This window comes from Pimephales promelas, chromosome 12 (assembly GCF_988280905.1).
Source record: "Pimephales promelas chromosome 12, fPimPro1.hap1.1, whole genome shotgun sequence".
NCBI classification, from domain to species: domain Eukaryota; kingdom Metazoa; phylum Chordata; class Actinopteri; order Cypriniformes; family Leuciscidae; genus Pimephales; species Pimephales promelas.
The window spans coordinates 27115712-27143205 of record NC_142780.1 but is presented as its reverse complement, the minus strand read 5'-3'; the positions used below and the strand labels follow the sequence as shown (position 1 = coordinate 27143205).

Sequence of the window (27494 nt, the reverse complement as noted above, 5' to 3'; positions counted from 1 at the left end):
CGAAAAATTAAGTTTCTCCAATCTTCTCAAAACTCTGGATTCTGATAGAGGGCCGCGAGACTTTGACCTGAGTGCAAAAATTGAAGCTCTAGACCCTTCCAGAGCTGAGATATCGAAATACAAAATTTCGACCCGAAATAAAAACGACAGTGTTACCCCTTTCGTTTTTTTTCGTTTTCGGGCGAAAAATTAAGTTTCTCCAATCTTCTCAAAATTCTGGATTATGATCGAGGGCTGTGAGACTTTGACCTGAGTGCAAAAATGGAGGCTCTAGACCCTTCCAGAGCTGAGATATAGAAACTCAAAATTTTGACCCGAAAAAAAAACGACAGTGGTACCCCTTTCGTTTTTTTTTTTTTGGGGCGAAAAATTAAGTATCCCCAATCTTCTCAAAACTCTGGATTCTGATAGAGAGCAATGAGACTTAGACCTGAGTGCAAAAATGGAAGCTCTAGACCCTTCCAGAGCTGAGATATCGAAACTCAAAATTAAGACCAGAAAAAAAAACGACAGTGGTACCCCTTACGTTTTTTTTCATTTTCGGGCGAAAAATTAAGTTTCTCCAATCTTCTCAAAACTCTGGATTATGATAGAGGGCTGTGCGACTTTGACCTGAGTGCAAAAATGGAGGCTCTAGACCCTTCCAGAGCTGAGATATAGAAACTCAAAATTTTGACCCGAAAAAAAAAACGACAGTGGTACCCCTTTCGTTTTTTTTTTTCGGGCGAAAAATTAAGTTTCTCCAATCTTCTCAAAACTCTGGATTATGATCGAGGGCTGTGAGACTTTGACCTGAGTGCAAAAATGGAGGCTCTAGACCCTTCCAGAGCTGAGATATCGAAATTCAAAATTTCGACCCGAAAAAAAAACCGACAGTGTTACCCCTTTCGTTTTTTTTTCATTTTCGGGCGAAAAATTAAGTTTCTCCAATCTTCTCAAAACTCTGGATTCTGATAGAGGGCCGCGAGACTTTGACCTGAGTGCAAAAATTGAAGCTCTAGACCCTTCCAGAGCTGAGATATCGAAATACAAAATTTCGACCCGAAAAAAAAAAAGACAGTGTTACCCCTTTCGTTTTTTTTCATTTTCGGGCGAAAAATTAAGTTTCTCTAATCTTCTCAAAACTCTGGATTTTAATAGAGGGCTGTGCGACTTTGACCTGAGTGCAAAAATTGAGGCTCTAGACCCTTCCAGAGCTGAGATATCGAAATTCAAAATTTCGACCCGAAAAAAAAACGACAGTGTTACCCCTTTCGTTTTTTTTTCATTTTCGGGCGAAAAATTAAGTTTCTCCAATCTTCTCAAAACTCTGGATTCTGATAGAGGGCCGCGATACTTTGACCTGAGTGCAAAAATTGAGGCTCTAGACCCTTCTAAAGCTGAGATATCGAAATTCAAAATTTCGACCCGAAAAAAAAACGACAGTGTTACCCCTTTCGTTTTTTTTCGTTTTCGGGCGAAAAATTAAGTTTCTCCAATCTTCTCAAAACTCTGGATTATGATAGAGGGCTGTGCGACTTTGACCTGAGTGCAAAAATGGAGGCTCTAGACCCTTCCAGAGCTGAGATATCAAAATTCAAAATTTCGACCCCAAAAAAAACCGACAGTGTTACCCCTTTCGTTTTTTTTCATTTTCGGGCGAAAAATTAAGTTTCTCCAATCTTCTCAAAACTCTGGATTCTGATAGAGGGCCGCGAGACTTTGACCTGAGTGCAAAATTTGAAGCTCTAGACCCTTCCAGAGCTGAGATATCGAAATACAAAATTTCGACCCGAAAAAAAAACGACAGTGTTACCCCTTTCGTTTTTTTTTTCATTTTCGGGCGAAAAATTAAGTTTCTCCAATCTTCTCAAAACTCTGGATTCTGATAGAGAGCAATGAGACTTAGACCTGAGTGCAAAAATGGAAGCTCTAGACCCTTCCAGAGCTGAGATATCGAAACTCAAAATTAAGACCAGAAAAAAAAACGACAGTGGTACCCCTTACGTTTTTTTTCATTTTCGGGCGAAAAATTAAGTTTCTCCAATCTTCTCAAAACTCTGGATTATGATAGAGGGCTGTGCGACTTTGACCTGAGTGCAAAAATGGAGGCTCTAGACCCTTCCAGAGCTGAGATATAGAAACTCAAAATTTTGACCCGAAAAAAAAAAACGACAGTGGTACCCCTTTCGTTTTTTTTTTTCGGGCGAAAAATTAAGTTTCTCCAATCTTCTCAAAATTCTGGATTATGATCGAGGGCAGTAAGACTTTGACCTGAGTGCAAAAACGGAGGCTCTAGACCCTTCCAGAGCTGAGATATCGAAATTCAAAATTTCGACCCGAAAAAAAAACGACAGTGTTACCCCTTTCGTTTTTTTTTCATTTTCGGGCGAAAAATTAAGTTTCTCCAATCTTCTCAAAACTCTGGATTCTGATAGAGGGCCGTGAGACTTTGACCTGAGTGCAAAAATTGAAGCTCTAGACCCTTCCAGAGCTGAGATATCGAAATACAAAATTTCGACCCGAAAAAAAAAACGACAGTGTTACCCCTTTCGTTTTTTTTCGTTTTCGGGCGAAAAATTAAGTTTCTCCAATCTTCTCAAAATTCTGGATTATGATCGAGGGCTGTGAGACTTTGACCTGAGTGCAAAAATGGAGGCTCTAGACCCTTCCAGAGCTGAGATATCGAAATTCAAAATTTCGACCCGAAAAAAAAACGACAATGTTACCCCTTTCGTTTTTTTTCATTTTCGGGCGAAAAATTAAGTTTCTCCAATCTTCTCAAAACTCTGGATTATGATAGAGGGCTGTTCGACTTTGACCTGAGTGCAAAAATGGAGGCTCTAGACCCTTCCAGAGCTGAGATGTCAAAATTAAAAATTTCGACCCGAAAAAAAAAACGACAGTGTTACCCCTTTCGTTTTTTTTCATTTTCGGGCGAAAAATTAAGTTTCTTCAATCTTCTCAAAACTCTGGATTATGATCGAGGGCTGTGAGACTTTGACCTGAGTGCAAAAATGGAGGCTCTAGACCCTTCCAGAGCTGAGATATCAAAATTCAAAATTTTGACCCGAAAAAAAAACGTCAGTGTTACCCCTTTCGTTTTTTTTCATTTTCGGGCGAAAAATTAAGTTTCTCCAATCTTCTCAAAACCCTGGATTAGGATCGAGGGCTGTGAGACTTTGACCTGAGTGCAAAAATGGAGGCTCTAGACCCTTCCAGAGCTGAGATATCGAAATACAAAATTTCGACCCGAAAAAAAAAAACGACAGTGTTACCCCTTTCGTTTTTTTTTCGTTTTCGGGCGAAAAATTAAGTTTCTCCAATCTTCTCAAAACTCTGGATTATGATAGAGGGCTGTTCGACTTTGACCTGAGTGCAAAAATGGAGGCTCTAGACCCTTCCAGAGCTGAGATGTCAAAATTAAAAATTTCGACCCGAAAAAAAAAACGACAGTGTTACCCCTTTCGTTTTTTTTCATTTTCGGGCGAAAAATTAAGTTTCTTCAATCTTCTCAAAACTCTGGATTATGATCGAGGGCTGTGAGACTTTGACCTGAGTGCAAAAATGGAGGCTCTAGACCCTTCCAGAGCTGAGATATCAAAATTCAAAATTTTGACCCGAAAAAAAACCGTCAGTGTTACCCCTTTCGTTTTTTTTCATTTTCGGGCGAAAAATTAAGTTTCTCCAATCTTCTCAAAACCCTGGATTAGGATCGAGGGCTGTGAGACTTTGACCTGAGTGCAAAAATGGAGGCTCTAGACCCTTCCAGAGCTGAGATATTGAAATTCAAAATTTCGACCCAAAAAAAAAAATGACAGTGTTACCCCTTTCGTTTTTTTTAATTTTCGGGCGAAAAATTAAGTTTCTCCAATCTTCTCAAAACTCTGGATTTTAATAGAGGGCTGTGCGACTTTGACCTGAGTGCAAAAATTGAGGTTCTAGACCCTTCCAGAGCTGAGATATCGAAATTCAAAATTTCGACCCGAAAAAAAAACGACAGTGTTACCCCTTTCGTTTTTTTTCATTTTCGGGCGAAAAATTAAGTTTCTCCAATCTTCTCAAAACTCTGGATTCTGATAGAGGGCCGCGAGACTTTGACCTGAGTGCAAAAATTGAAGCTCTAGACCCTTCCAGAGCTGAGATATCGAAATACAAAATTTCGACCCGAAAAAAAACGACAGTGTTACCCCTTTCGTTTTTTTTTCATTTTCGGGCGAAAAATTAAGTTTCTCCAATCTTCTCAAAACTCTGGATTCTGATAGAGAGCAATGAGACTTAGACCTGAGTGCAAAAATGGAAGCTCTAGACCCTTCCAGAGCTGAGATATCGAAACTCAAAATTAAGACCAGAAAAAAAAACGACAGTGGTACCCCTTACGTTTTTTTTTTCATTTTCGGGCGAAAAATTAAGTTTCTCCAATCTTCTCAAAACTCTGGATTATGATAGAGGGCTGTGCGACTTTGACCTGAGTGCAAAAATGGAGGCTCTAGACCCTTCCAGAGCTGAGATATCGAAATTCAAAATTTCGACCCGAAAAAAAAACGACAGTGTTACCCCTTTCGTTTTTTTTTTCATTTTCGGGCGAAAAATTAAGTTTCTCCAATCTTCTCAAAACTCTGGATTCTGATAGAGGGCCGCGAGACTTTGACCTGAGTGCAAAAATGGAGGCTCTAGACCCTTCCAGAGCTGAGATATCGAAATACAAAATTTCGACCCGAAAAAAAAAACGACAGTGTTACCCCTTTCGTTTTTTTTTTCGTTTTCGGGCGAAAAATTAAGTTTCTCCAATCTTCTCAAAACTCTGGATTCTGATAGAGGGCCGCGAGACTTTGACCTGAGTGCAAAAATTGAGGCTCTAGACCCTTCCAGAGCTGAGATATCGAAATTCAAAATTTCGACTCGAAAAAAAAACGACATTGTTACCCTTTTCGTTTTTTTTCATTTTCGGGCGAAAAATTAAGTTTCTCCAATCTTCTCAAAACTCTGGATTCCGATAGAGGGCCGCGAGACTTTGACCTGAGTGCAAAAATGGAGGCTCTAGACCCTTCCAGAGCTGAGCTATCGAAATTCAAAATTTCGACCCGAAAAAAAAACGACAGTGTTACCCCTTTCGTTTTTTTTCGTTTTTGGGCGAAAAATTAAGTTTCTCCAATCTTCTCAAAACTCTGGATTATGATCGAGGGCTTTGAGACTTTGACCTGAGTGCAAAAATGGAGGCTCTAGACCCTTCCAGAGCTGAGATATCGAAATTCAAAATTTCGACCCGAAAAAAAACGACAGTGTTACCCCTTTCGTTTTTTTTCATTTTCGGCCGAAAAATTAAGTTTCTCCAATCTTCTCAAAACTCTGGATTATGATAGAGGGCTGTGCGACTTTGACCTGAGTGCAAAAATGGAGGCTCTAGACCCTTCCAGAGCTGAGATATAGAAACTCAAAATTTTGACCCGAAAAAAAAACGACAGTGGTACCCCTTTCGTTTTTTTTTTTTTGGGCGAAAAATTAAGTTTCTCCAATCTTCTCAAAATTCTGGATTATGATCGAGGGCTTTGAGACTTTGACCTGAGTGCAAAAATGGAGGCTCTAGACCCTTCCAGAGCTGAGATATCGAAATTCAAAATTTCGACCCGAAAAAAAAACGACAGTGTTATCCCTTTCGTTTTTTTTCATTTTCGGGCGAAAAATTAAGTTTCTCCAATCTTCTCAAAATTCTGGATTATGATCGAGGGCTGTGAGACTTTGACCTGAGTGCAAAAATGGAGGCTCTAGACCCTTCCAGAGCTGAGATATCAAAATTCAAAATTTCGACCCGAAAAAAAAACGACAATGTTACCCCTTTCGTTTTTTTTCATTTTCGGGCGAAAAATTAAGTTTCTCCAATCTTCTCAAAACTCTGGATTATGATCGAGTGCTTTGAGACTTTGACCTGAGTGCAAAAATGGAGGCTCTAGACCCTTCCAGAGCTGAGATATAGAAACTCACAATTTTGAGCCGAAAAAAAAAACGACAGTGTTACCCCTTTCGTTTTTTTTTCGTTTTCGGGCGAAAAATTAAGTTTCTCCAATCTTCTCAAAACTCTGGATTATGATAGAGGGCTGTGCGACTTTGACCTGAGTGCAAAAATGGAGGCTCTAGACCCTTCCAGAGCTGAGATATAGAAACTCAAAATTTCGACCCGAAAAAAAAACGACAGTGTTACCCCTTTCGTTTTTTTTCGTTTTCGGGCGAAAAATTAAGTTTCTCCAATCTTCTCAAAACTCTGGATTATGATAGAGGGCTGTGCGACTTTGACCTGAGTGCAAAAATGGAGGCTCTAGACCCTTCCAGAGCTGAGATATAGAAACTCACAATTTTGACCCGAAAAAAAAACGACAGTGGTACCCCTTTCGTTTTTTTTTTTTGGGGGCGAAAAATTAAGTATCCCCAATCTTCTCAAAACTCTGGATTCTGATAGAGAGCAATGAGACTTAGACCTGAGTGCAAAAATGGAAGCTCTAGACCCTTCCAGAGCTGAGATATCGAAACTCAAAATTAAGACCAGAAAAAAAAACGACAGTGGTACCCCTTACGTTTTTTTTCATTTTCGGGCGAAAAATTAAGTTTCTCCAATCTTCTCAAAATTCTGGATTATGATCGAGGGCTGTGAGACTTTGACCTGAGTGCAAAAATGGAGGCTCTAGACCCTTCCAGAGCTGAGATATCGAAATTCAAAATTTCGACCCGAAAAAAAAACGACAGTGTTACCCCTTTCGTTTTTTTTCATTTTCGGGCGAAAAATTAAGTTTCTCCAATCTTCTCAAAACTCTGGATTCTGATAGAGAGCAATGAGACTTAGACCTGAGTGCAAAAATGGAAGCTCTAGACCCTTCCAGAGCTGAGATATCGAAACTCAAAATTAAGACCAGAAAAAAAAACGACAGTGGTACCCCTTACGTTTTTTTTCATTTTCGGGCGAAAAATTAAGTTTCTCCAATCTTCTCAAAACTCTGGATTATGATAGAGGGCTGTGCGACTTTGACCTGAGTGCAAAAATGGAGGCTCTAGACCCTTCCAGAGCTGAGATATAGAAACTCAAAATTTTGACCCGAAAAAAAAAAACGACAGTGGTACCCCTTTCGTTTTTTTTTTTTCGGGCGAAAAATTAAGTTTCTCCAATCTTCTCAAAATTCTGGATTATGATCGAGGGCAGTGAGACTTTGACCTGAGTGCAAAAACTGAGGCTCTAGACCCTTCCAGAGCTGAGATATCGAAATTCAAAATTTCGACCCGAAAAAAAAACGACAGTGTTACCCCTTTCGTTTTTTTTCATTTTCGGGCGAAAAATTAAGTTTCTCCAATCTTCTCAAAACTCTGGATTCTGATGGAGGGCCGCGAGACTTTGACCTGAGTGCAAAAATTGAAGCTCTAGACCCTTCCAGAGCTGAGATATCGAAATACAAAATTTCGACCCGAAAAAAAAAACGACAGTGTTACCCCTTTCGTTTTTTTTCGTTTTCGGGCGAAAAATTAAGTTTCTCCAATCTTCTCAAAATTCTGGATTATGATCGAGGGCTGTGAGACTTTGACCTGAGTGCAAAAATGGAGGCTCTAGACCCTTCCAGAGCTGAGATATCGAAATTCAAAATTTCGACCCGAAAAAAAACCGACAATGTTACCCCTTTCGTTTTTTTTCATTTTCGGGCGAAAAATTAAGTTTCTCCAATCTTCTCAAAACTCTGGATTATGATAGAGGGCTGTTCGACTTTGACCTGAGTGCAAAAATGGAGGCTCTAGACCCTTCCAGAGCTGAGATATCAAAATTCAAAATTTTGACCCGAAAAAAAAACGTCAGTGTTACCCCTTTCGTTTTTTTTCATTTTCGGGCGAAAAATTAAGTTTCTCCAATCTTCTCAAAACTCTGGATTCTGATAGAGGGCCGCGATACTTTGACCTGAGTGCAAAAATTGAGGCTCTAGACCCTTCTAAAGCTGAGATATCGAAATTCAAAATTTCGACCTGAAAAAAAAACGACAGTGTTACCCCTTTCGTTTTTTTTCGTTTTCGGGCGAAAAATTAAGTTTCTCCAATCTTCTCAAAACTCTGGATTTTAATAGAGGGCTGTGCGACTTTGACCTGAGTGCAAAAATTGAGGCTCTAGACCCTTCCAGAGCTGAGATATCGAAATTCAAAATTTCGACCCGAAAAAAAACGACAGTGTTACCCCTTTCGTTTTTTTTCATTTTCGGGCGAAAAATTAAGTTTCTCCAATCTTCTCAAAACTCTGGATTCTGATAGAGGGCCGCGATACTTTGACCTGAGTGCAAAAATTGAGGCTCTAGACCCTTCTAAAGCTGAGATATCGAAATTCAAAATTTCGACCCGAAAAAAAAACGACAGTGTTACCCCTTTCGTTTTTTTTCGTTTTCGGGCGAAAAATTAAGTTTCTCCAATCTTCTCAAAACTCTGGATTATGATAGAGGGCTGTGCGACTTTGACCTGAGTGCAAAAATGGAGGCTCTAGACCCTTCCAGAGCTGAGATATCAAAATTCAAAATTTCGACCCCAAAAAAAAACGACAGTGTTACCCCTTTCGTTTTTTTTTCATTTTCGGGCGAAAAATTAAGTTTCTCCAATCTTCTCAAAACTCTGGATTCTGATAGAGGGCCGCGAGACTTTGACCTGAGTGCAAAAATTGAAGCTCTAGACCCTTCCAGAGCTGAGATATCGAAATACAAAATTTCGACCCGAAAAAAAAACGACAGTGTTACCCCTTTGTTTTTTTTCATTTTCGGGCGAAAAATTAAGTTTCTCCAATCTTCTCAAAACTCTGGATTCTGATAGAGAGCAATGAGACTTAGACCTGAGTGCAAAAATGGAAGCTCTAGACCCTTCCAGAGCTGAGATATCGAAACTCAAAATTAAGACCAGAAAAAAAAACGACAGTGGTACCCCTTACGTTTTTTTTTCATTTTCGGGCGAAAAATTAAGTTTCTCCAATCTTCTCAAAACTCTGGATTATGATAGAGGGCTGTGCGACTTTGACCTGAGTGCAAAAATGGAGGCTCTAGACCCTTCCAGAGCTGAGATATCGAAATTCAAAATTTCGACCCGAAAAAAAAACGACAGTGTTACCCCTTTCGTTTTTTTTCATTTTCGGGCGAAAAATTAAGTTTCTCCAATCTTCTCAAAACTCTGGATTCTGATAGAGGGCTGTGAGACTTTGACCTGAGTGCAAAAATGGAGGCTCTAGACCCTTCCAGAGCTGAGATATCGAAATTCAAAATTTCGACCTGAAAAAAAAACGACAGTGTTACCCCTTTCGTTTTTTTTCATTTTCGGGCGAAAAATCAAGTTTCTCCAATCTTCTCAAAACTCTGGATTCTGATAGAGGGCCGCGAGACTTTGACCTGAGTGCAAAAATTGAGGCTCTAGACCCTTCCAGAGCTGAGATATCGAAATTCAAAATTCGACTCGAAAAAAAAACGACATTGTTACCCTTTTCGTTTTTTTTTCATTTTCGGGCGAAAAATTAAGTTTCTCCAATCTTCTCAAAACTCTGGATTCCGATAGAGGGCCGCGAGACTTTGACCTGAGTGCAAAAATGGAGGCTCTAGACCCTTCCAGAGCTGAGATATCGAAATTCAAAATTTCGACCCGAAAAAAAAACGACAGTGTTACCCCTTTCGTTTTTTTTCGTTTTTGGGCGAAAAATTAAGTTTCTCCAATCTTCTCAAAACTCTGGATTATGATCGAGGGCTTTGAGACTTTGACCTGAGTGCAAAAATGGAGGCTGTAGACCCTTCCAGAGCTGAGATATCGAAATTCAAAATTTCGACCCGAAAAAAAACGACAGTGTTACCCCTTTCGTTTTTTTTCATTTTCGGGCGAAAAATTAAGTTTCTCCAATCTTCTCAAAACTCTGGATTATGATAGAGGGCTGTGCGACTTTGACCTGAGTGCAAAAATGGAGGCTCTAGACCCTTCCAGAGCTGAGATATAGAAACTCAAAATTTTGACCCGAAAAAAAAACGACAGTGGTACCCCTTTCGTTTTTTTTTTTTTTGGGGCGAAAAATTAAGTTTCTCCAATCTTCTCAAAATTCTGGATTATGATCGAGGGCTTTGAGACTTTGACCTGAGTGCAAAAATGGAGGCTCTAGACCCTTCCAGAGCTGAGATATAGAAACTCACAATTTTGACCCGAAAAAAAAACGACAGTGTTACCCCTTTCGTTTTTTTTCGTTTTCGGGCGAAAAATTAAGTTTCTCCAATCTTCTCAAAATTCTGGATTATGATCGAGGGCTGTGAGACTTTGACCTGAGTGCAAAAATGGAGGCTCTAGACCCTTCCAGAGCTGAGATATCAAAATTCAAAATTTCGACCCGAAAAAAAAACGACAGTGTTACCCCTTTCGTTTTTTTTCGTTTTTGGGCGAAAAATTAAGTTTCTCCAATCTTCTCAAAACTCTGGATTATGATAGAGGGCTGTGCGACTTTGACCTGAGTGCAAAAATGGAGGCTCTAGACCCTTCCAGAGCTGAGATATAGAAACTCAAAATTTTGACCCGAAAAAAAAAACGACAGTGGTACCCCTTTCGTTTTTTTTTTTTGGGGCGAAAAATTAAGTATCCCCAATCTTCTCAAAACTCTGGATTCTGATAGAGAGCAATGAGACTTAGACCTGAGTGCAAAAATGGAAGCTCTAGACCCTTCCAGAGCTGAGATATCGAAACTCAAAATTAAGACCCGAAAAAAAAACGACAGTGGTACCCCTTACGTTTTTTTTCATTTTCGGGCGAAAAATTAAGTTTCTCCAATCTTCTCAAAATTCTGGATTATGATCGAGGGCTGTGAGACTTTGACCTGAGTGCAAAAATGGAGGCTCTAGACCCTTCCAGAGCTGAGATATCGAAATTCAAAATTTCGACCCGAAAAAAAAACGACAGTGTTACCCCTTTCGTTTTTTTTCATTTTCGGGCGAAAAATTAAGTATCCCCAATCTTCTCAAAACTCTGGATTCTGATAGAGAGCAATGAGACTTAGACCTGAGTGCAAAAATGGAAGCTCTAGACCCTTCCAGAGCTGAGATATCGAAACTCAAAATTAAGACCAGAAAAAAAAACGACAGTGGTACCCCTTACGTTTTTTTTCATTTTCAGGCGAAAAATTAAGTTTCTCCAATCTTCTCAAAACTCTGGATTATGATAGAGGGCTGTGCGACTTTGACCTGAGTGCAAAAATGGAGGCTCTAGACCCTTCCAGAGCTGAGATATAGAAACTCAAAATTTTGACCCGAAAAAAAAACGACAGTGGTACCCCTTACGTTTTTTTTCGTTTTCGGGCGAAAAATTAAGTTTCTCCAATCTTCTCAAAATTCTGGATTATGATCGAGGGCTGTGAGACTTTGACCTGAGTGCAAAAATGGAGGCTCTAGACCCTTCCAGAGCTGAGATATCGAAATTTAAAATTTCGACCCGAAAAAAAACGACAGTGTTACCCCTTTCGTTTTTTTTCATTTTCGGGCGAAAAATCAAGTTTCTCCAATCTTCTCAAAACTCTGGATTCTGATAGAGGGCTGCGAGACTTTGACCTGAGTGCAAAAATTGAGGCTCTAGACCCTTCTAAAGCTGAGATATCGAAATTCAAAATTTCGACCCGAAAAAAAAAACGACAGTGTTACCCCTTTCGTTTTTTTTCGTTTTCGGGCGAAAAATTAAGTTTCTCCAATCTTCTCAAAACTCTGGATTCTGATAGAGGGCCGCGAGACCTTGACCTGAGTGCAAAAATGGAAGCTCTAGACCCTTCCAGAGCTGAGATATCGAAATACAAAATTTCGACCCGAAAAAAAAACGACAGTGTTACCCCTTTCGTTTTTTTTCGTTTTCGGGCGAAAAATTAAGTTTCTCCAATCTTCTCAAAACTCTGGATTATGATCGAGGGCTTTGAGACTTTGACCTGAGTGCAAAAATGGAGGCGCTAGACCCTTCCAGAGCTGAGATATCGAAATTCAAAATTTCGACCCGAAAAAGAAACGACAGTGTTACCCCTTTCGTTTTTTTTCGTTTTTGGGCGAAAAATTAAGTTTCTCCAATCTTCTCAAAACTCTGGATTATGATCGAGGGCTTTGAGACTTTGACCTGAGTGCAAAAATGGAGGCTGTAGACCCTTCCAGAGCTGAGATATCAAAATTCAAAATTTCGACCCGAAAAAAAACGACAGTGTTACCCCTTTCGTTTTTTTTCATTTTCGGGCGAAAAATTAAGTTTCTCCAATCTTCTCAAAACTCTGGATTATGATCGAGGGCTGTGCGACTTTGACCTGAGTGCAAAAATGGAGGCTCTAGACCCTTCCAGAGCTGAGATATAGAAACTCAAAATTTTGACCCGAAAAAAAAACGACAGTGGTACCCCTTTCGTTTTTTTTTTTTTGGGCGAAAAATTAAGTTTCTCCAATCTTCTCAAAATTCTGGATTATGATCGAGGGCTTTGAGACTTTGACCTGAGTGCAAAAATGGAGGCTCTAGACCCTTCCAGAGCTGAGATATAGAAACTCACAATTTTGACCCGAAAAAAAAACGACAGTGTTACCCCTTTCGTTTTTTTTCGTTTTCGGGCGAAAAATTAAGTTTCTCCAATCTTCTCAAAATTCTGGATTATGATCGAGGGCTGTGAGACTTTGACCTGAGTGCAAAAATGGAGGCTCTAGACCCTTCCAGAGCTGAGATATCAAAATTCAAAATTTCGACCCGAAAAAAAAACGACAGTGTTACCCCTTTCGTTTTTTTTCGTTTTCGGGCGAAAAATTAAGTTTCTCCAATCTTCTCAAAACTCTGGATTATGATAGAGGGCTGTGCGACTTTGACCTGAGTGCAAAAATGGAGGCTCTAGACCCTTCCAGAGCTGAGATATAGAAACTCAAGATTTTGACCCGAAAAAAAAAACGACAGTGGTACCCCTTTCGTTTTTTTTTTTTGGGGCGAAAAATTAAGTATCCCCAATCTTCTCAAAACTCTGGATTCTGATAGAGAGCAATGAGACTTAGACCTGAGTGCAAAAATGGAAGCTCTAGACCCTTCCAGAGCTGAGATATCGAAACTCAAAATTAAGACCCGAAAAAAAAACGACAGTGGTACCCCTTACGTTTTTTTTCATTTTCGGGCGAAAAATTAAGTTTCTCCAATCTTCTCAAAATTCTGGATTATGATCGAGGGCTGTGAGACTTTGACCTGAGTGCAAAAATGGAGGCTCTAGACCCTTCCAGAGCTGAGATATCGAAATTCAAAATTTCGACCCGAAAAAAAAACGACAGTGTTACCCCTTTCGTTTTTTTTCATTTTCGGGCGAAAAATTAAGTATCCCCAATCTTCTCAAAACTCTGGATTCTGATAGAGAGCAATGAGACTTAGACCTGAGTGCAAAAATGGAAGCTCTAGACCCTTCCAGAGCTGAGATATCGAAACTCAAAATTAAGACCAGAAAAAAAAACGACAGTGGTACCCCTTACGTTTTTTTTCATTTTCAGGCGAAAAATTAAGTTTCTCCAATCTTCTCAAAACTCTGGATTATGATAGAGGGCTGTGCGACTTTGACCTGAGTGCAAAAATGGAGGCTCTAGACCCTTCCAGAGCTGAGATATAGAAACTCAAAATTTTGACCCGAAAAAAAAACGACAGTGGTACCCCTTACGTTTTTTTTCGTTTTCGGGCGAAAAATTAAGTTTCTCCAATCTTCTCAAAATTCTGGATTATGATCGAGGGCTGTGAGACTTTGACCTGAGTGCAAAAATGGAGGCTCTAGACCCTTCCAGAGCTGAGATATCGAAATTTAAAATTTCGACCCGAAAAAAAACGACAGTGTTACCCCTTTCGTTTTTTTTCATTTTCGGGCGAAAAATCAAGTTTCTCCAATCTTCTCAAAACTCTGGATTCTGATAGAGGGCTGCGAGACTTTGACCTGAGTGCAAAAATTGAGGCTCTAGACCCTTCTAAAGCTGAGATATCGAAATTCAAAATTTCGACCCGAAAAAAAAAACGACAGTGTTACCCCTTTCGTTTTTTTTCGTTTTCGGGCGAAAAATTAAGTTTCTCCAATCTTCTCAAAACTCTGGATTCTGATAGAGGGCCGCGAGACCTTGACCTGAGTGCAAAAATGGAAGCTCTAGACCCTTCCAGAGCTGAGATATCGAAATACAAAATTTCGACCCGAAAAAAAAACGACAGTGTTACCCCTTTCGTTTTTTTTCGTTTTCGGGCGAAAAATTAAGTTTCTCCAATCTTCTCAAAACTCTGGATTATGATCGAGGGCTTTGAGACTTTGACCTGAGTGCAAAAATGGAGGCGCTAGACCCTTCCAGAGCTGAGATATCGAAATTCAAAATTTCGACCCGAAAAAAAAACGACAGTGTTACCCCTTTCGTTTTTTTTCATTTTCGGGTGAAAAATTAAGTTTCTCCAATCTTCTCAAAACTCTGGATTATGATAGAGGGCTGTGCGACTTTGACCTGAGTGCAAAAATGGAGGCTCTAGACCCTTCCAGAGCTGAGATATAGAAACTCAAAATTTTGACCTGAAAAAAAAACGACAGTGGTACCCCTTTCGTTTTTTTGGGGGGGGCGAAAAATTAAGTATCCCCAATCTTCTCAAAACTCTGGATTATGATAGAGGGCTGTGCGACTTTGACCTGAGTGCAAAAATGGAGGCTCTAGACCCTTCCAGAGCTGAGATATAGAAACTCAAAATTTTGACCCGAAAAAAAAACGACAGTGGTACCCCTTTCGTTTTTTTTTTTTTGGGCGAAAAATTAAGTTTCTCCAATCTTCTCAAAATTCTGGATTATGATCGAGGGCTTTGAGACTTTGACCTGAGTGCAAAAATGGAGGCTCTAGACCCTTCCAGAGCTGAGATATAGAAACTCACAATTTTGACCCGAAAAAAAAACGACAGTGTTACCCCTTTCGTTTTTTTTCGTTTTCGGGCGAAAAATTAAGTTTCTCCAATCTTCTCAAAATTCTGGATTATGATCGAGGGCTGTGAGACTTTGACCTGAGTGCAAAAATGGAGGCTCTAGACCCTTCCAGAGCTGAGATATCAAAATTCAAAATTTCGACCCGAAAAAAAAACGACAGTGTTACCCCTTTCGTTTTTTTTCGTTTTCGGGCGAAAAATTAAGTTTCTCCAATCTTCTCAAAACTCTGGATTATGATAGAGGGCTGTGCGACTTTGACCTGAGTGCAAAAATGGAGGCTCTAGACCCTTCCAGAGCTGAGATATAGAAACTCAAGATTTTGACCCGAAAAAAAAACGACAGTGGTACCCCTTTCGTTTTTTTTTTTTTGGGGCGAAAAATTAAGTATCCCCAATCTTCTCAAAACTCTGGATTCTGATAGAGAGCAATGAGACTTAGACCTGAGTGCAAAAATGGAAGCTCTAGACCCTTCCAGAGCTGAGATATCGAAACTCAAAATTAAGACCCGAAAAAAAAACGACAGTGGTACCCCTTACGTTTTTTTTCATTTTCGGGCGAAAAATTAAGTTTCTCCAATCTTCTCAAAATTCTGGATTATGATCGAGGGCTGTGAGACTTTGACCTGAGTGCAAAAATGGAGGCTCTAGACCCTTCCAGAGCTGAGATATCGAAATTCAAAATTTCGACCCGAAAAAAAAACGACAGTGTTACCCCTTTCGTTTTTTTTCATTTTCGGGCGAAAAATTAAGTATCCCCAATCTTCTCAAAACTCTGGATTCTGATAGAGAGCAATGAGACTTAGACCTGAGTGCAAAAATGGAAGCTCTAGACCCTTCCAGAGCTGAGATATCGAAACTCAAAATTAAGACCAGAAAAAAAAAACGACAGTGGTACCCCTTACGTTTTTTTTCATTTTCAGGCGAAAAATTAAGTTTCTCCAATCTTCTCAAAACTCTGGATTATGATAGAGGGCTGTGCGACTTTGACCTGAGTGCAAAAATGGAGGCTCTAGACCCTTCCAGAGCTGAGATATAGAAACTCAAAATTTTGACCCGAAAAAAAAACGACAGTGGTACCCCTTACGTTTTTTTTCGTTTTCGGGCGAAAAATTAAGTTTCTCCAATCTTCTCAAAATTCTGGATTATGATCGAGGGCTGTGAGACTTTGACCTGAGTGCAAAAATGGAGGCTCTAGACCCTTCCAGAGCTGAGATATCGAAATTTAAAATTTCGACCCGAAAAAAAACGACAGTGTTACCCCTTTCGTTTTTTTTCATTTTCGGGCGAAAAATCAAGTTTCTCCAATCTTCTCAAAACTCTGGATTCTGATAGAGGGCTGCGAGACTTTGACCTGAGTGCAAAAATTGAGGCTCTAGACCCTTCTAAAGCTGAGATATCGAAATTCAAAATTTCGACCCGAAAAAAAAAACGACAGTGTTACCCCTTTCGTTTTTTTTCGTTTTCGGGCGAAAAATTAAGTTTCTCCAATCTTCTCAAAACTCTGGATTCTGATAGAGGGCCGCGAGACCTTGACCTGAGTGCAAAAATGGAAGCTCTAGACCCTTCCAGAGCTGAGATATCGAAATACAAAATTTCGACCCGAAAAAAAAACGACAGTGTTACCCCTTTCGTTTTTTTTCGTTTTCGGGCGAAAAATTAAGTTTCTCCAATCTTCTCAAAACTCTGGATTATGATCGAGGGCTTTGAGACTTTGACCTGAGTGCAAAAATGGAGGCGCTAGACCCTTCCAGAGCTGAGATATCGAAATTCAAAATTTCGACCCGAAAAAAAAACGACAGTGTTACCCCTTTCGTTTTTTTTCATTTTCGGGTGAAAAATTAAGTTTCTCCAATCTTCTCAAAACTCTGGATTATGATAGAGGGCTGTGCGACTTTGACCTGAGTGCAAAAATGGAGGCTCTAGACCCTTCCAGAGCTGAGATATAGAAACTCAAAATTTTGACCTGAAAAAAAAACGACAGTGGTACCCCTTTCGTTTTTTTGGGGGGGGCGAAAAATTAAGTATCCCCAATCTTCTCAAAACTCTGGATTATGATAGAGGGCTGTGCGACTTTGACCTGAGTGCAAAAATGGAGGCTCTAGACCCTTCCAGAGCTGAGATATAGAAACTCAAAATTTTGACCCGAAAAAAAAACGACAGTGGTACCCCTTTCGTTTTTTTTTTTTGGGCGAAAAATTAAGTTTCTCCAATCTTCTCAAAATTCTGGATTATGATCGAGGGCTTTGAGACTTTGACCTGAGTGCAAAAATGGAGGCTCTAGACCCTTCCAGAGCTGAGATATAGAAACTCACAATTTTGACCCGAAAAAAAAACGACAGTGTTACCCCTTTCGTTTTTTTTCGTTTTCGGGCGAAAAATTAAGTTTCTCCAATCTTCTCAAAATTCTGGATTATGATCGAGGGCTGTGAGACTTTGACCTGAGTGCAAAAATGGAGGCTCTAGACCCTTCCAGAGCTGAGATATCAAAATTCAAAATTTCGACCCGAAAAAAAAACGACAGTGTTACCCCTTTCGTTTTTTTTCGTTTTCGGGCGAAAAATTAAGTTTCTCCAATCTTCTCAAAACTCTGGATTATGATAGAGGGCTGTGCGACTTTGACCTGAGTGCAAAAATGGAGGCTCTAGACCCTTCCAGAGCTGAGATATAGAAACTCAAGATTTTGACCCGAAAAAAAAACGACAGTGGTACCCCTTTCGTTTTTTTTTTTTTGGGGCGAAAAATTAAGTATCCCCAATCTTCTCAAAACTCTGGATTCTGATAGAGAGCAATGAGACTTAGACCTGAGTGCAAAAATGGAAGCTCTAGACCCTTCCAGAGCTGAGATATCGAAACTCAAAATTAAGACCCGAAAAAAAAACGACAGTGGTACCCCTTACGTTTTTTTTCATTTTCGGGCGAAAAATTAAGTTTCTCCAATCTTCTCAAAATTCTGGATTATGATCGAGGGCTGTGAGACTTTGACCTGAGTGCAAAAATGGAGGCTCTAGACCCTTCCAGAGCTGAGATATCGAAATTCAAAATTTCGACCCGAAAAAAAAACGACAGTGTTACCCCTTTCGTTTTTTTTCATTTTCGGGCGAAAAATTAAGTATCCCCAATCTTCTCAAAACTCTGGATTCTGATAGAGAGCAATGAGACTTAGACCTGAGTGCAAAAATGGAAGCTCTAGACCCTTCCAGAGCTGAGATATCGAAACTCAAAATTAAGACCAGAAAAAAAAAACGACAGTGGTACCCCTTACGTTTTTTTTCGTTTTCGGGCGAAAAATTAAGTTTCTCCAATCTTCTCAAAATTCTGGATTATGATCGAGGGCTGTGAGACTTTGACCTGAGTGCAAAAATGGAGGCTCTAGACCCTTCCAGAGCTGAGATATCGAAATTTAAAATTTCGACCCGAAAAAAAAACGACAGTGTTACCCCTTTCGTTTTTTTTCATTTTCGGGCGAAAAATCAAGTTTCTCCAATCTTCTCAAAACTCTGGATTCTGATAGAGGGCTGCGAGACTTTGACCTGAGTGCAAAAATTGAGGCTCTAGACCCTTCTAAAGCTGAGATATCGAAATTCAAAATTTCGACCCGAAAAAAAAAACGACAGTGTTACCCCTTTCGTTTTTTTTCGTTTTCGGGCGAAAAATTAAGTTTCTCCAATCTTCTCAAAACTCTGGATTCTGATAGAGGGCCGCGAGACCTTGACCTGAGTGCAAAAATGGAAGCTCTAGACCCTTCCAGAGCTGAGATATCGAAATACAAAATTTCGACCCGAAAAAAAAACGACAGTGTTACCCCTTTCGTTTTTTTTCGTTTTCGGGCGAAAAATTAAGTTTCTCCAATCTTCTCAAAACTCTGGATTATGATCGAGGGCTTTGAGACTTTGACCTGAGTGCAAAAATGGAGGCGCTAGACCCTTCCAGAGCTGAGATATCGAAATTCAAAATTTCGACCCGAAAAAAAAACGACAGTGTTACCCCTTTCGTTTTTTTTCATTTTCGGGTGAAAAATTAAGTTTCTCCAATCTTCTCAAAACTCTGGATTATGATAGAGGGCTGTGCGACTTTGACCTGAGTGCAAAAATGGAGGCTCTAGACCCTTCCAGAGCTGAGATATAGAAACTCAAAATTTTGACCTGAAAAAAAAACGACAGTGGTACCCCTTTCGTTTTTTTGGGGGGGGCGAAAAATTAAGTATCCCCAATCTTCTCAAAACACTGGATTCTGATAGAGAGCAATGAGACTTAGACCTGAGTGCAAAAATGGAAGCTCTAGACCCTTCCAGAGCTGAGATATCGAAACTCAAAATTAAGACCAGAAAAAAAAACGACAGTGGTACCCCTTACGTTTTTTTTCATTTTCGGGCGAAAAATTTAGTTTCTCCAATCTTCTCAAAACTCTGGATTATGATAGAGGGCTGTGCGACTTTGACCTGAGTGCAAAAATGGAGGCTCTAGACCCTTCCAGAGCTGAGATATAGAAACTCAAAATTTTGACCCGAAAAAAAAACGACAGTGGTACCCCTTTCGTTTTTTTTTTTTTGGGCGAAAAATTAAGTTTCTCCAATCTTCTCAAAATTCTGGATTATGATCGAGGGCTGTGAGACTTTGACCTGAGTGCAAAAATGGAGGCTCTAGACCCTTCCAGAGCTGAGATATAGAAACTCAAAATTTTGACCTGAAAAAAAAACGACAGTGGTACCCCTTTCGTTTTTTTTTGGGGGGGCGAAAAATTAAGTATCCCCAATCTTCTCAAAACACTGGATTCTGATAGAGAGCAATGAGACTTAGACCTGAGTGCAAAAATGGAAGCTCTAGACCCTTCCAGAGCTGAGATATCGAAACTCAAAATTAAGACCAGAAAAAAAAACGACAGTGGTACCCCTTACGTTTTTTTTCATTTTCGGGCGAAAAATTAAGTTTCTCCAATCTTCTCAAAACTCTGGATTATGATAGAGGGCTGTGCGACTTTGACCTGAGTGCAAAAATGGAGGCTCTAGACCCTTCCAGAGCTGAGATATAGAAACTCAAAATTTCGACCCGAAAAAAAAAACGACAGTGGTACCCCTTTCGTTTTTTTTTTTGGGCGAAAAATTAAGTTTCTCCAATCTTCTCAAAATTCTGGATTATGATCGAGGGCTGTGAGACTTTGACCTGAGTGCAAAAATGGAGGCTCTAGACCCTTCCAGAGCTGAGATATCGAAATTCAAAATTTCGACCCGAAAAAAAAACGACAGTGTTACCCCTTTCGTTTTTTTTCATTTTCGGGCGAAAAATTAAGTTTCTCCAATCTTCTCAAAACCCTGGATTATGATAGAGGGCTGTTCGACTTTGACCTGAGTGCAAAAATGGAGGCTCTAGACCCTTCCAGAGCTGAGATGTCAAAATTAAAAATTTCGACCCGAAAAAAAAACGACAGTGTTACCCCTTTCGTTTTTTTTCATTTTCGGGCGAAAAATTAAGTTTCTTCAATCTTCTAAAAACTCTGGATTATGATCGAGGGCTTTGAGACTTTGACCTGAGTGCAAAAATTGAGGCTCTAGACCCTTCCAGAGCTGAGATATCGAAATTCAAAATTTCGACCCGAAAAAAAAACGACAGTGTTACTCCTTTCGTTTTTTTTCATTTTCGGGCGAAAAATTAAGTTTCTCCAATCTTCTCAAAACTCTGGATTCTGATAGAGGGCCGCGAGACTTTGACCTGAGTGCAAAAATTGAGGCTCTAGACCCTTCCAGAGCTGAGATATCGAAATACAAAATTTCGACCCGAAAAAAAAACGACAGTGTTACCCCTTTCGTTTTTTTTCATTTTCGGGCGAAAAATTAAGTTTCTCCAATCTTCTCAAAACTCTGGATTTTAATAGAGGGCTGTGCGACTTTGACCTGAGTGCAAAAATTGAGGCTCTAGACCCTTCCAGAGCTGAGATATCGAAATTCAAAATTTCGACCCGAAAAAAAACCGACAGTGTTACCCCTTTCGTTTTTTTTTCATTTTCGGGCGAAAAATTAAGTTTCTCCAATCTTCTCAAAATTCTGGATTCTAATAGAGGGCCGCGATACTTTGACCTGAGTGCAAAAATGGAGGCTCTAGACCCTTCCAGAGCTGAGATATCGAAATTAAAAATGTCGACCCGAAAAAAAAACGACAGTGTTACCCCTTTCGTTTTTTTTCATTTTCGGGCGAAAAATTAAGTATCCCCAATCTTCTCAAAACTCTGGATTCTGATAGAGAGCAATGAGACTTAGACCTGAGTGCAAAAATGGAAGCTCTAGACCCTTCCAGAGCTGAGATATCGAAACTCAAAATTAAGACCAGAAAAAAAAAACGACAGTGGTACCCCTTACGTTTTTTTTCATTTTCGGGCGAAAAATTAAGTTTCTCCAATCTTCTCAAAACTCTGGATTATGATAGAGGGCTGTGCGACTTTGACCTGAGTGCAAAAATGGAGGCTCTAGACCCTTCCAGAGCTGAGATATAGAAACTCAAAATTTTGACCCGAAAAAAAAACGACAGTGGCACCCCTTTCGTTTTTTTTTTTTCGGGCGAAAAATTAAGTTTCTCCAATCTTCTCAAAATTCTGGATTATGATCGAGGGCTGTGAGACTTTGACCTGAGTTCAAAAATTGAGGCTCTAGACCCTTCCAGAGCTGAGATATCGAAATTCAAAATTTCGACCCGAAAAAAAAACGACAGTGTTACCCCTTTCGTTTTTTTTCATTTTCGGGCGAAAAATTAAGTTTGTCCAATCTTCTGAAAACTCTGGATTCTGATAGAGGGCAGCGAGACTTTGACCTGAGTGCAAAAATTGAAGCTCTAGACCCTTCCAGAGCTGAGATATCGAAATACAAAATTTCGACCCGAAAAAAAAACGACAGTGTTACCCCTTTCGTTTTTTTTCATTTTCGGGCGAAAAAATTAAGTTTCTCCAATCTTCTCAAAACTCTGGATTTTAATAGAGGGATGTGCGACTTTGACCTGAGTGCAAAAATTAAAGGCTCTAGACCCTTCCAGAGCTGAGATATCGAAATTCAAAATTTCGACCCGAAAAAAAAACGACAGTGTTACCCCTTTCGTTTTTTTTTTTTCGGGCGAAAAATTAAGTATCCCGTATCTTCTCAAAACTCTGGATTCTGATAGAGGGCAATGAGACTTAGTCCTGAGTGCAAAAATGGAGGCTCTAGACCCTTCCAGAGCTGAGATATCGAAACTCAAAATTTCGACCCCAAAAAAAAACGACAGTGGTACCCCTTACGTTTTTTTTGGGGGGGCGAAAAATTACGTTTCCCCAATCTTCTCAAAACTCTGGATTCTGATAGAGGGCCATGAGACTTAGACCTGAGTGCAAAAATGGAGGCTCTAGACCCTTCCAGAGCTGAGATATTGAGATCCCACGTAGCATTTATGCCATTATAAATATATCAATATCTCAGCTCTGGAAGGGTCTAGAGCCTCCATTTTTGCACTCAGGTCAAAGTCTTTATATTTTCTGCTTTATATTTTGGGGTGAAGTGTGACCAGGATCTGGTTTTGACGAGATTCACACACTGACTGCGGTGTGTGTGTGTGTGTGTGCGTGTGCACCTGCTGTCTGGTCTAGTACACAGTAGTGCAGTGCCAGATCAGTGCTGTGTGTAATAAGCCCAGCAGTGTTTATGCGGATGAGTGCGTGTTGGCGCTGATTGTGTCCTCTTCACATCCGTTCCTCCACTCCTCCAGCACCTGACTGCCAACACTCACTTCAGTCCCTAATATGAAGACATGTCGTGATGGATCCGTGTCAATATCGGGATTCTGATAACACCTGGTTTGGCCTATGCATCCTTTAACATTCCCAGTTATTTAAGCCTCTAAATGTGTGTTGTGTGCCGTTATAACCGATCTTCAGGCAGTTTCAGGGGATTTATGTAACACGTTGGCCCCCCCCCCGTTTTTTGTAGGGAAAGTGTTGGATATCTCAGCTCTGGAAGGGTCTAGACTAGAGCCTCCATTTTTGCACTCAGGTCTAAGTCTTGTGGCCCTCTATCAGAATCCAGAGTTTTGAGAAGATAAGAGAAACTAAAAATTTCGACCTGAAAAAATGACAGTGGTACCCCTTTCGTTTTTTTTTTTTTTTTTTCGGGGCGAGAAATCAAGTTTCTTCAATCTTCTCAAAACTCTGGATTCTGATAGAGGGCCATGAGACTTAGACCTGAATGCAAAAATGGAGGCTCTAGACTGAGAGCTGAGATATTGAGATCCCACGTAGCATTGATGCCATCATAAATATCTCAATATCTCAGCTCAGGAAGGGTCTAGAGCCTCCATTTTGGCACTCAGAAATATCTCAATATCTCAGCTCTGGAAGGGTCTAGAGCCTCCATTTTTGCACTCAGGTCTAAGTCTCATGGCCCTCTATCAGAATCCAGAGTTTTGAGAAGATTGGAGAAACTTAATTTCTCGCCCCGAAAAAAAAAACGAAAGGGGTACCACTGTCGTTTTTTTTTTTTCGGGTCGAAATTTTGAGTTTTTCTGATCTTCTCGAAACTCTGGATTCTGATAGAGGGCCACAAGACTTAGACCTGAGTGCCAAAATGGAGGCTCTAGACCCTTCCAGAGCTTTTTTTTGTTTGTTTTTTTGTTTCTCTGATCTTCTCAAAACTCTGGATTCTGATAGATGACCATGAGACTTAGACCTTTTTTGGACTAGCTAGAGTTACTGGAAATTGAAATACAGTGACTTGCTGGCAACTGTCCTACCAGTACTGTAAAAATACAAGAAAACAGAGGATGCACACAGGAAATGACTCTAACATGAATGCATTGATTGATTCCTAGGTTTATTTTGTTATGAATAAAGAAATGTGCAATATAAAGTTAAAACCTTACGATTAAAGTTGTAATGTTATAATGTTCAAGTATTTGTTCTAAAAAAATAAAGATGCACACAGAAAATGACTCTAATATGACCAGATTGATTGATTCGAATATATTTAGTTTGTTACAAACAATGTGCAATGTGTAAAACAAAAATTATAGTTGAAATGGTATACTGATGGAATTTTTTTGACCTTGAGAAAAATCTTAAAGTATAGACCAACAAATCTTGTGTTTATTCATTTATTTCATGTTGGTACATTTTCAGGAAGTACACCTGTTTTGACCTGATGTCCATTGGAATGGACAAAAAAAGAATCACAACGAAAGCAATCATATAATTTTTTTTTTCATTTGTTTTCATTTATAGAAACCTCATGAGCTGGGAAAATGTACTTGAAACATAATTCAGGTCTGAGGGGGTTAACAATGTTGCATTAGTTACCATGGGCTAACAATAAACAATATTTATTCGTATTTATTAACCTTAATGTTCATTTCAACATTAACTATAATAAATTATTAAAATGGCATTAACTAATCTTAACAAATACAGCATTTGATTTTAATAATGCACTGTGAACTAACATGAACAATGATCAACATTTTTTTACTAAGGCATAATAACAAGGATCAGTAAATGCTTTAAAAATATTTTGCTCATAAATTATTGCGACCTTCTTGTGAAGCGTTACCTACATTTTTAAATAATTTTTCCAATAAATGAATTTTTTCATTTATTTATTTTTTTTCCAATAAATGATTTTTTTTCTCATAAAAATAAAGAACAAAATACTTCCTCCTTTTTGCCATCATATTTATTCTGTTCTATTCTATACTTCAGTCAGATATTTATTATATATAATACTATAATATTATAATATATTAAATTAAATAATTTAATAAATAAATAATATATTAAATTAAAAAATAAAATAATTAAAAGTTTATAATACTTTAAATGTGAAAACTTTTTTTAAAACTTTTTAATCAGGTCTGATGGGGGAATAGGGTCAGCAGATTATACAAGACTTAAACATCACGTTTACTGGTTTCATTCATTCATAATGAATATTTATTTATCACATTTAAATAATATATTTTATGAATAAATAAAAATGACTAGATTTAAATGTATTCATAAAATGTATTGATAAAGTAAATATCTATTAAGTTTTGTGATTTTATTTTTGTTTTATGAATAAATGTAATTATTACATTTAAATGTATTTATAAAATAAATATTTATTTATACGTTTAATTATTAATTTACTTATTTAGTGTTTCAAATAATGAACAACAACAATTTTTCTTTCCCCATCATATCTGGTCATTTCTCTAAATAATCTACATTTAAATTATCATTAAATGTTTATTTTATAAATCAATTCTATCAATAAATTTAATTATTGTATTGTTACAAATACTTATAAATTAATTAGATACAAAATATATATATATATATATATATATATATATATATATATATATATATATATATATATACACAAGTTAGATACATTTTCCTGAGCTGCTACCCCAGGAATTTTTCTCTCTATACATAATTGAGATAAATCCATTTTTAAAATTCTTTTTATAAATTCTTTGTTTTAATTAAATTAAAAAATAGAGTGATTTGTTTTGTTCTGCAGGTATGATGAGCAGAGGAACAGTTGAAGATGTCGTCTGGAAAGACAGCAGGGGTGAACGTACTGTACAGATTTCACACTGGGGACTCGGAGCTGGCTGAGGTTAAAGGTCAAGATTTAGGGGCAAAAGCCCTAATGACAGAAAAACTGCTTCCTACCAGACGGCTCTTTGATGAAACACAAAGACAGTGTTGTCCTTCAGAGGCACACAGCTGTGTCAAGCCACAAGGTGGGTCAGGAGAGATCCGCCAACAACGTGAAAGCCTGCTTTACGTCATCTCATTTAAACTGTTACACAAAAACAAACAAACATGCAGTGTTTTCCCAGACTATACAAAACGACACAATACAACTTTCATAAAAGCTTTATTTAAGTGTGAAAAGTTAAATATACACAACCTTATTGTAATATAGTAATAAAAACATTTCCTTTTTTTGAATAATAAGGGTAAATATTAGATTAAATAAGGTTGTTTAATGGCTCTATTTTAATATTTGCACTAAATGGTTACAAAATCTCATTGTATGTTTGTTGAAACCGGTTTGAACCATTATTTGTAGATGTACTTCAAACTACTGTGGGTTTTTATCTCAGTGTCCAGGTTTCTGTCTTTTCTGTAAAATATTATCTAGCAGACTTTTAATGCAAAATCAAAGAGCTATTACAATACAAACTAAGTGTATAATATTGCTGTAAGAATCACATTGTTCAGTTTACACGTGTAATATATATAATCGGTCTTGGTTTCTTCTGAAATAAGGTTCTCTAATATTCAGCTGCTGCTGCTGCCTGTAAAGTGGCCCATTGAATGTGCTTTCATTTAATAGACTCCTATGTGCAAATATTTATACAAGGCCACACTTGAAAAACCTGAACTTTCAAACTGCACACATATACTACATGCATGTCTTTTCATGATATTTAAGGAAATAAAGGGTTATATTAAATACCTGCTGTGATTTACTGTTGTGATTCACTATTAATTGTAACAAGGAAATAGTGGTTTGGAAATCTTTTATTTTATTTTTTTTGAGTCGCTATGGAAATTATTGCGCCTTTCAGGAAACCGGGACTGGCCGTGAGAGGGAGTGAGGTAGCTGAGAGGTGAAACATTTTTCTTTATGCATTGAAATCACAAACAGGAACAGAGAGAGTGCTGGAAGGTTAAATAACAAGATTCCTGTTGTAACGCTTTATGTGCCAGATGTTATTAACCAGTCAATAATGTTTAGTAGAAAGGTCATGTTTTGGATTACTCAAAGCAAATAATTCACTTCAATGAATGAACTAAAGAAATCTTCTCGTTTTTAGACGTGTTGCCACAAAAAAGTATCTGTCATATGAATACCTCACATTCAAACTCTTTTCATTTATATTTTTATAGCCAAAAAAAGATATTCATGAATATAAAAATCACAAACATTTTTTCCATTCTGTGTGATAGAACTGCAATCATGATTTAAAATAAGCAGTTTTTAAAAAATGACTTGACTTGAAATGAGTGCTGTGAAACCTTATGTATCAATTGACCATCTTAGGATTTATTTTTTGTCCCATGTCAAGAATCTGTGGTATCTATTTCAAATTTGTATAAATTCAATAAAATGGTGAAAATGGGACAATGTTCTGAATGAGGCATGTTTACCAAGGGAAATATCTCATCAATAAAAGGTTGGCACCAATCAGTCCATGACAGCCTATTTTACAGTTTTTCAAGCCATTGTTAGAAAAGGAAATTAAAATGCAATGTGGTCTGTACTTCGGGCCAAAGGTCCATTGTTTGATTTTTGTAGGCGTTTTGAGCAATCTTTCACACAGGCTCCTTTACTAATGAAAGTTATAGTAGATGTTAAAACGTGCTTTAGGGATCAGCTTTGATTTCTTCACCCATAAATTTAAGTTTGAACACACCAAGGAACAACCCTGTGTAGTATTAAGAAAATCCTTTTACAATCCATTGAGCCTTTAACTGTAAGTGATCATGGTTGCCTTTTTGCAGCCATGGACATGTTTAAAGTTTACAGTTAAATTGAAAGAACAGAACTTATCTGATAAATTATCTGAGCAG

General features: G+C 38.4%; 1 protein-coding gene across 2 annotated transcripts in view; it reads left to right on the top strand.

Moving 5' to 3' along the window:
- Positions 1-26373, top strand: part of bnipl (BCL2 interacting protein like) — a 57017-nt gene extending 30644 nt beyond the window's left edge. For both annotated transcript variants that reach the window (XM_089117859.1, XM_089117860.1), the window contains exon 10: positions 25429-26373. In XM_089117859.1, the coding sequence (XP_088973985.1) occupies positions 25429-25453 (25 nt within the window). In that variant the 3' untranslated portion in view covers positions 25454-26373. The remainder of the gene's footprint in view (positions 1-25428) is intronic.
- Positions 26374-27494: the final 1121 nt, after the last annotated feature.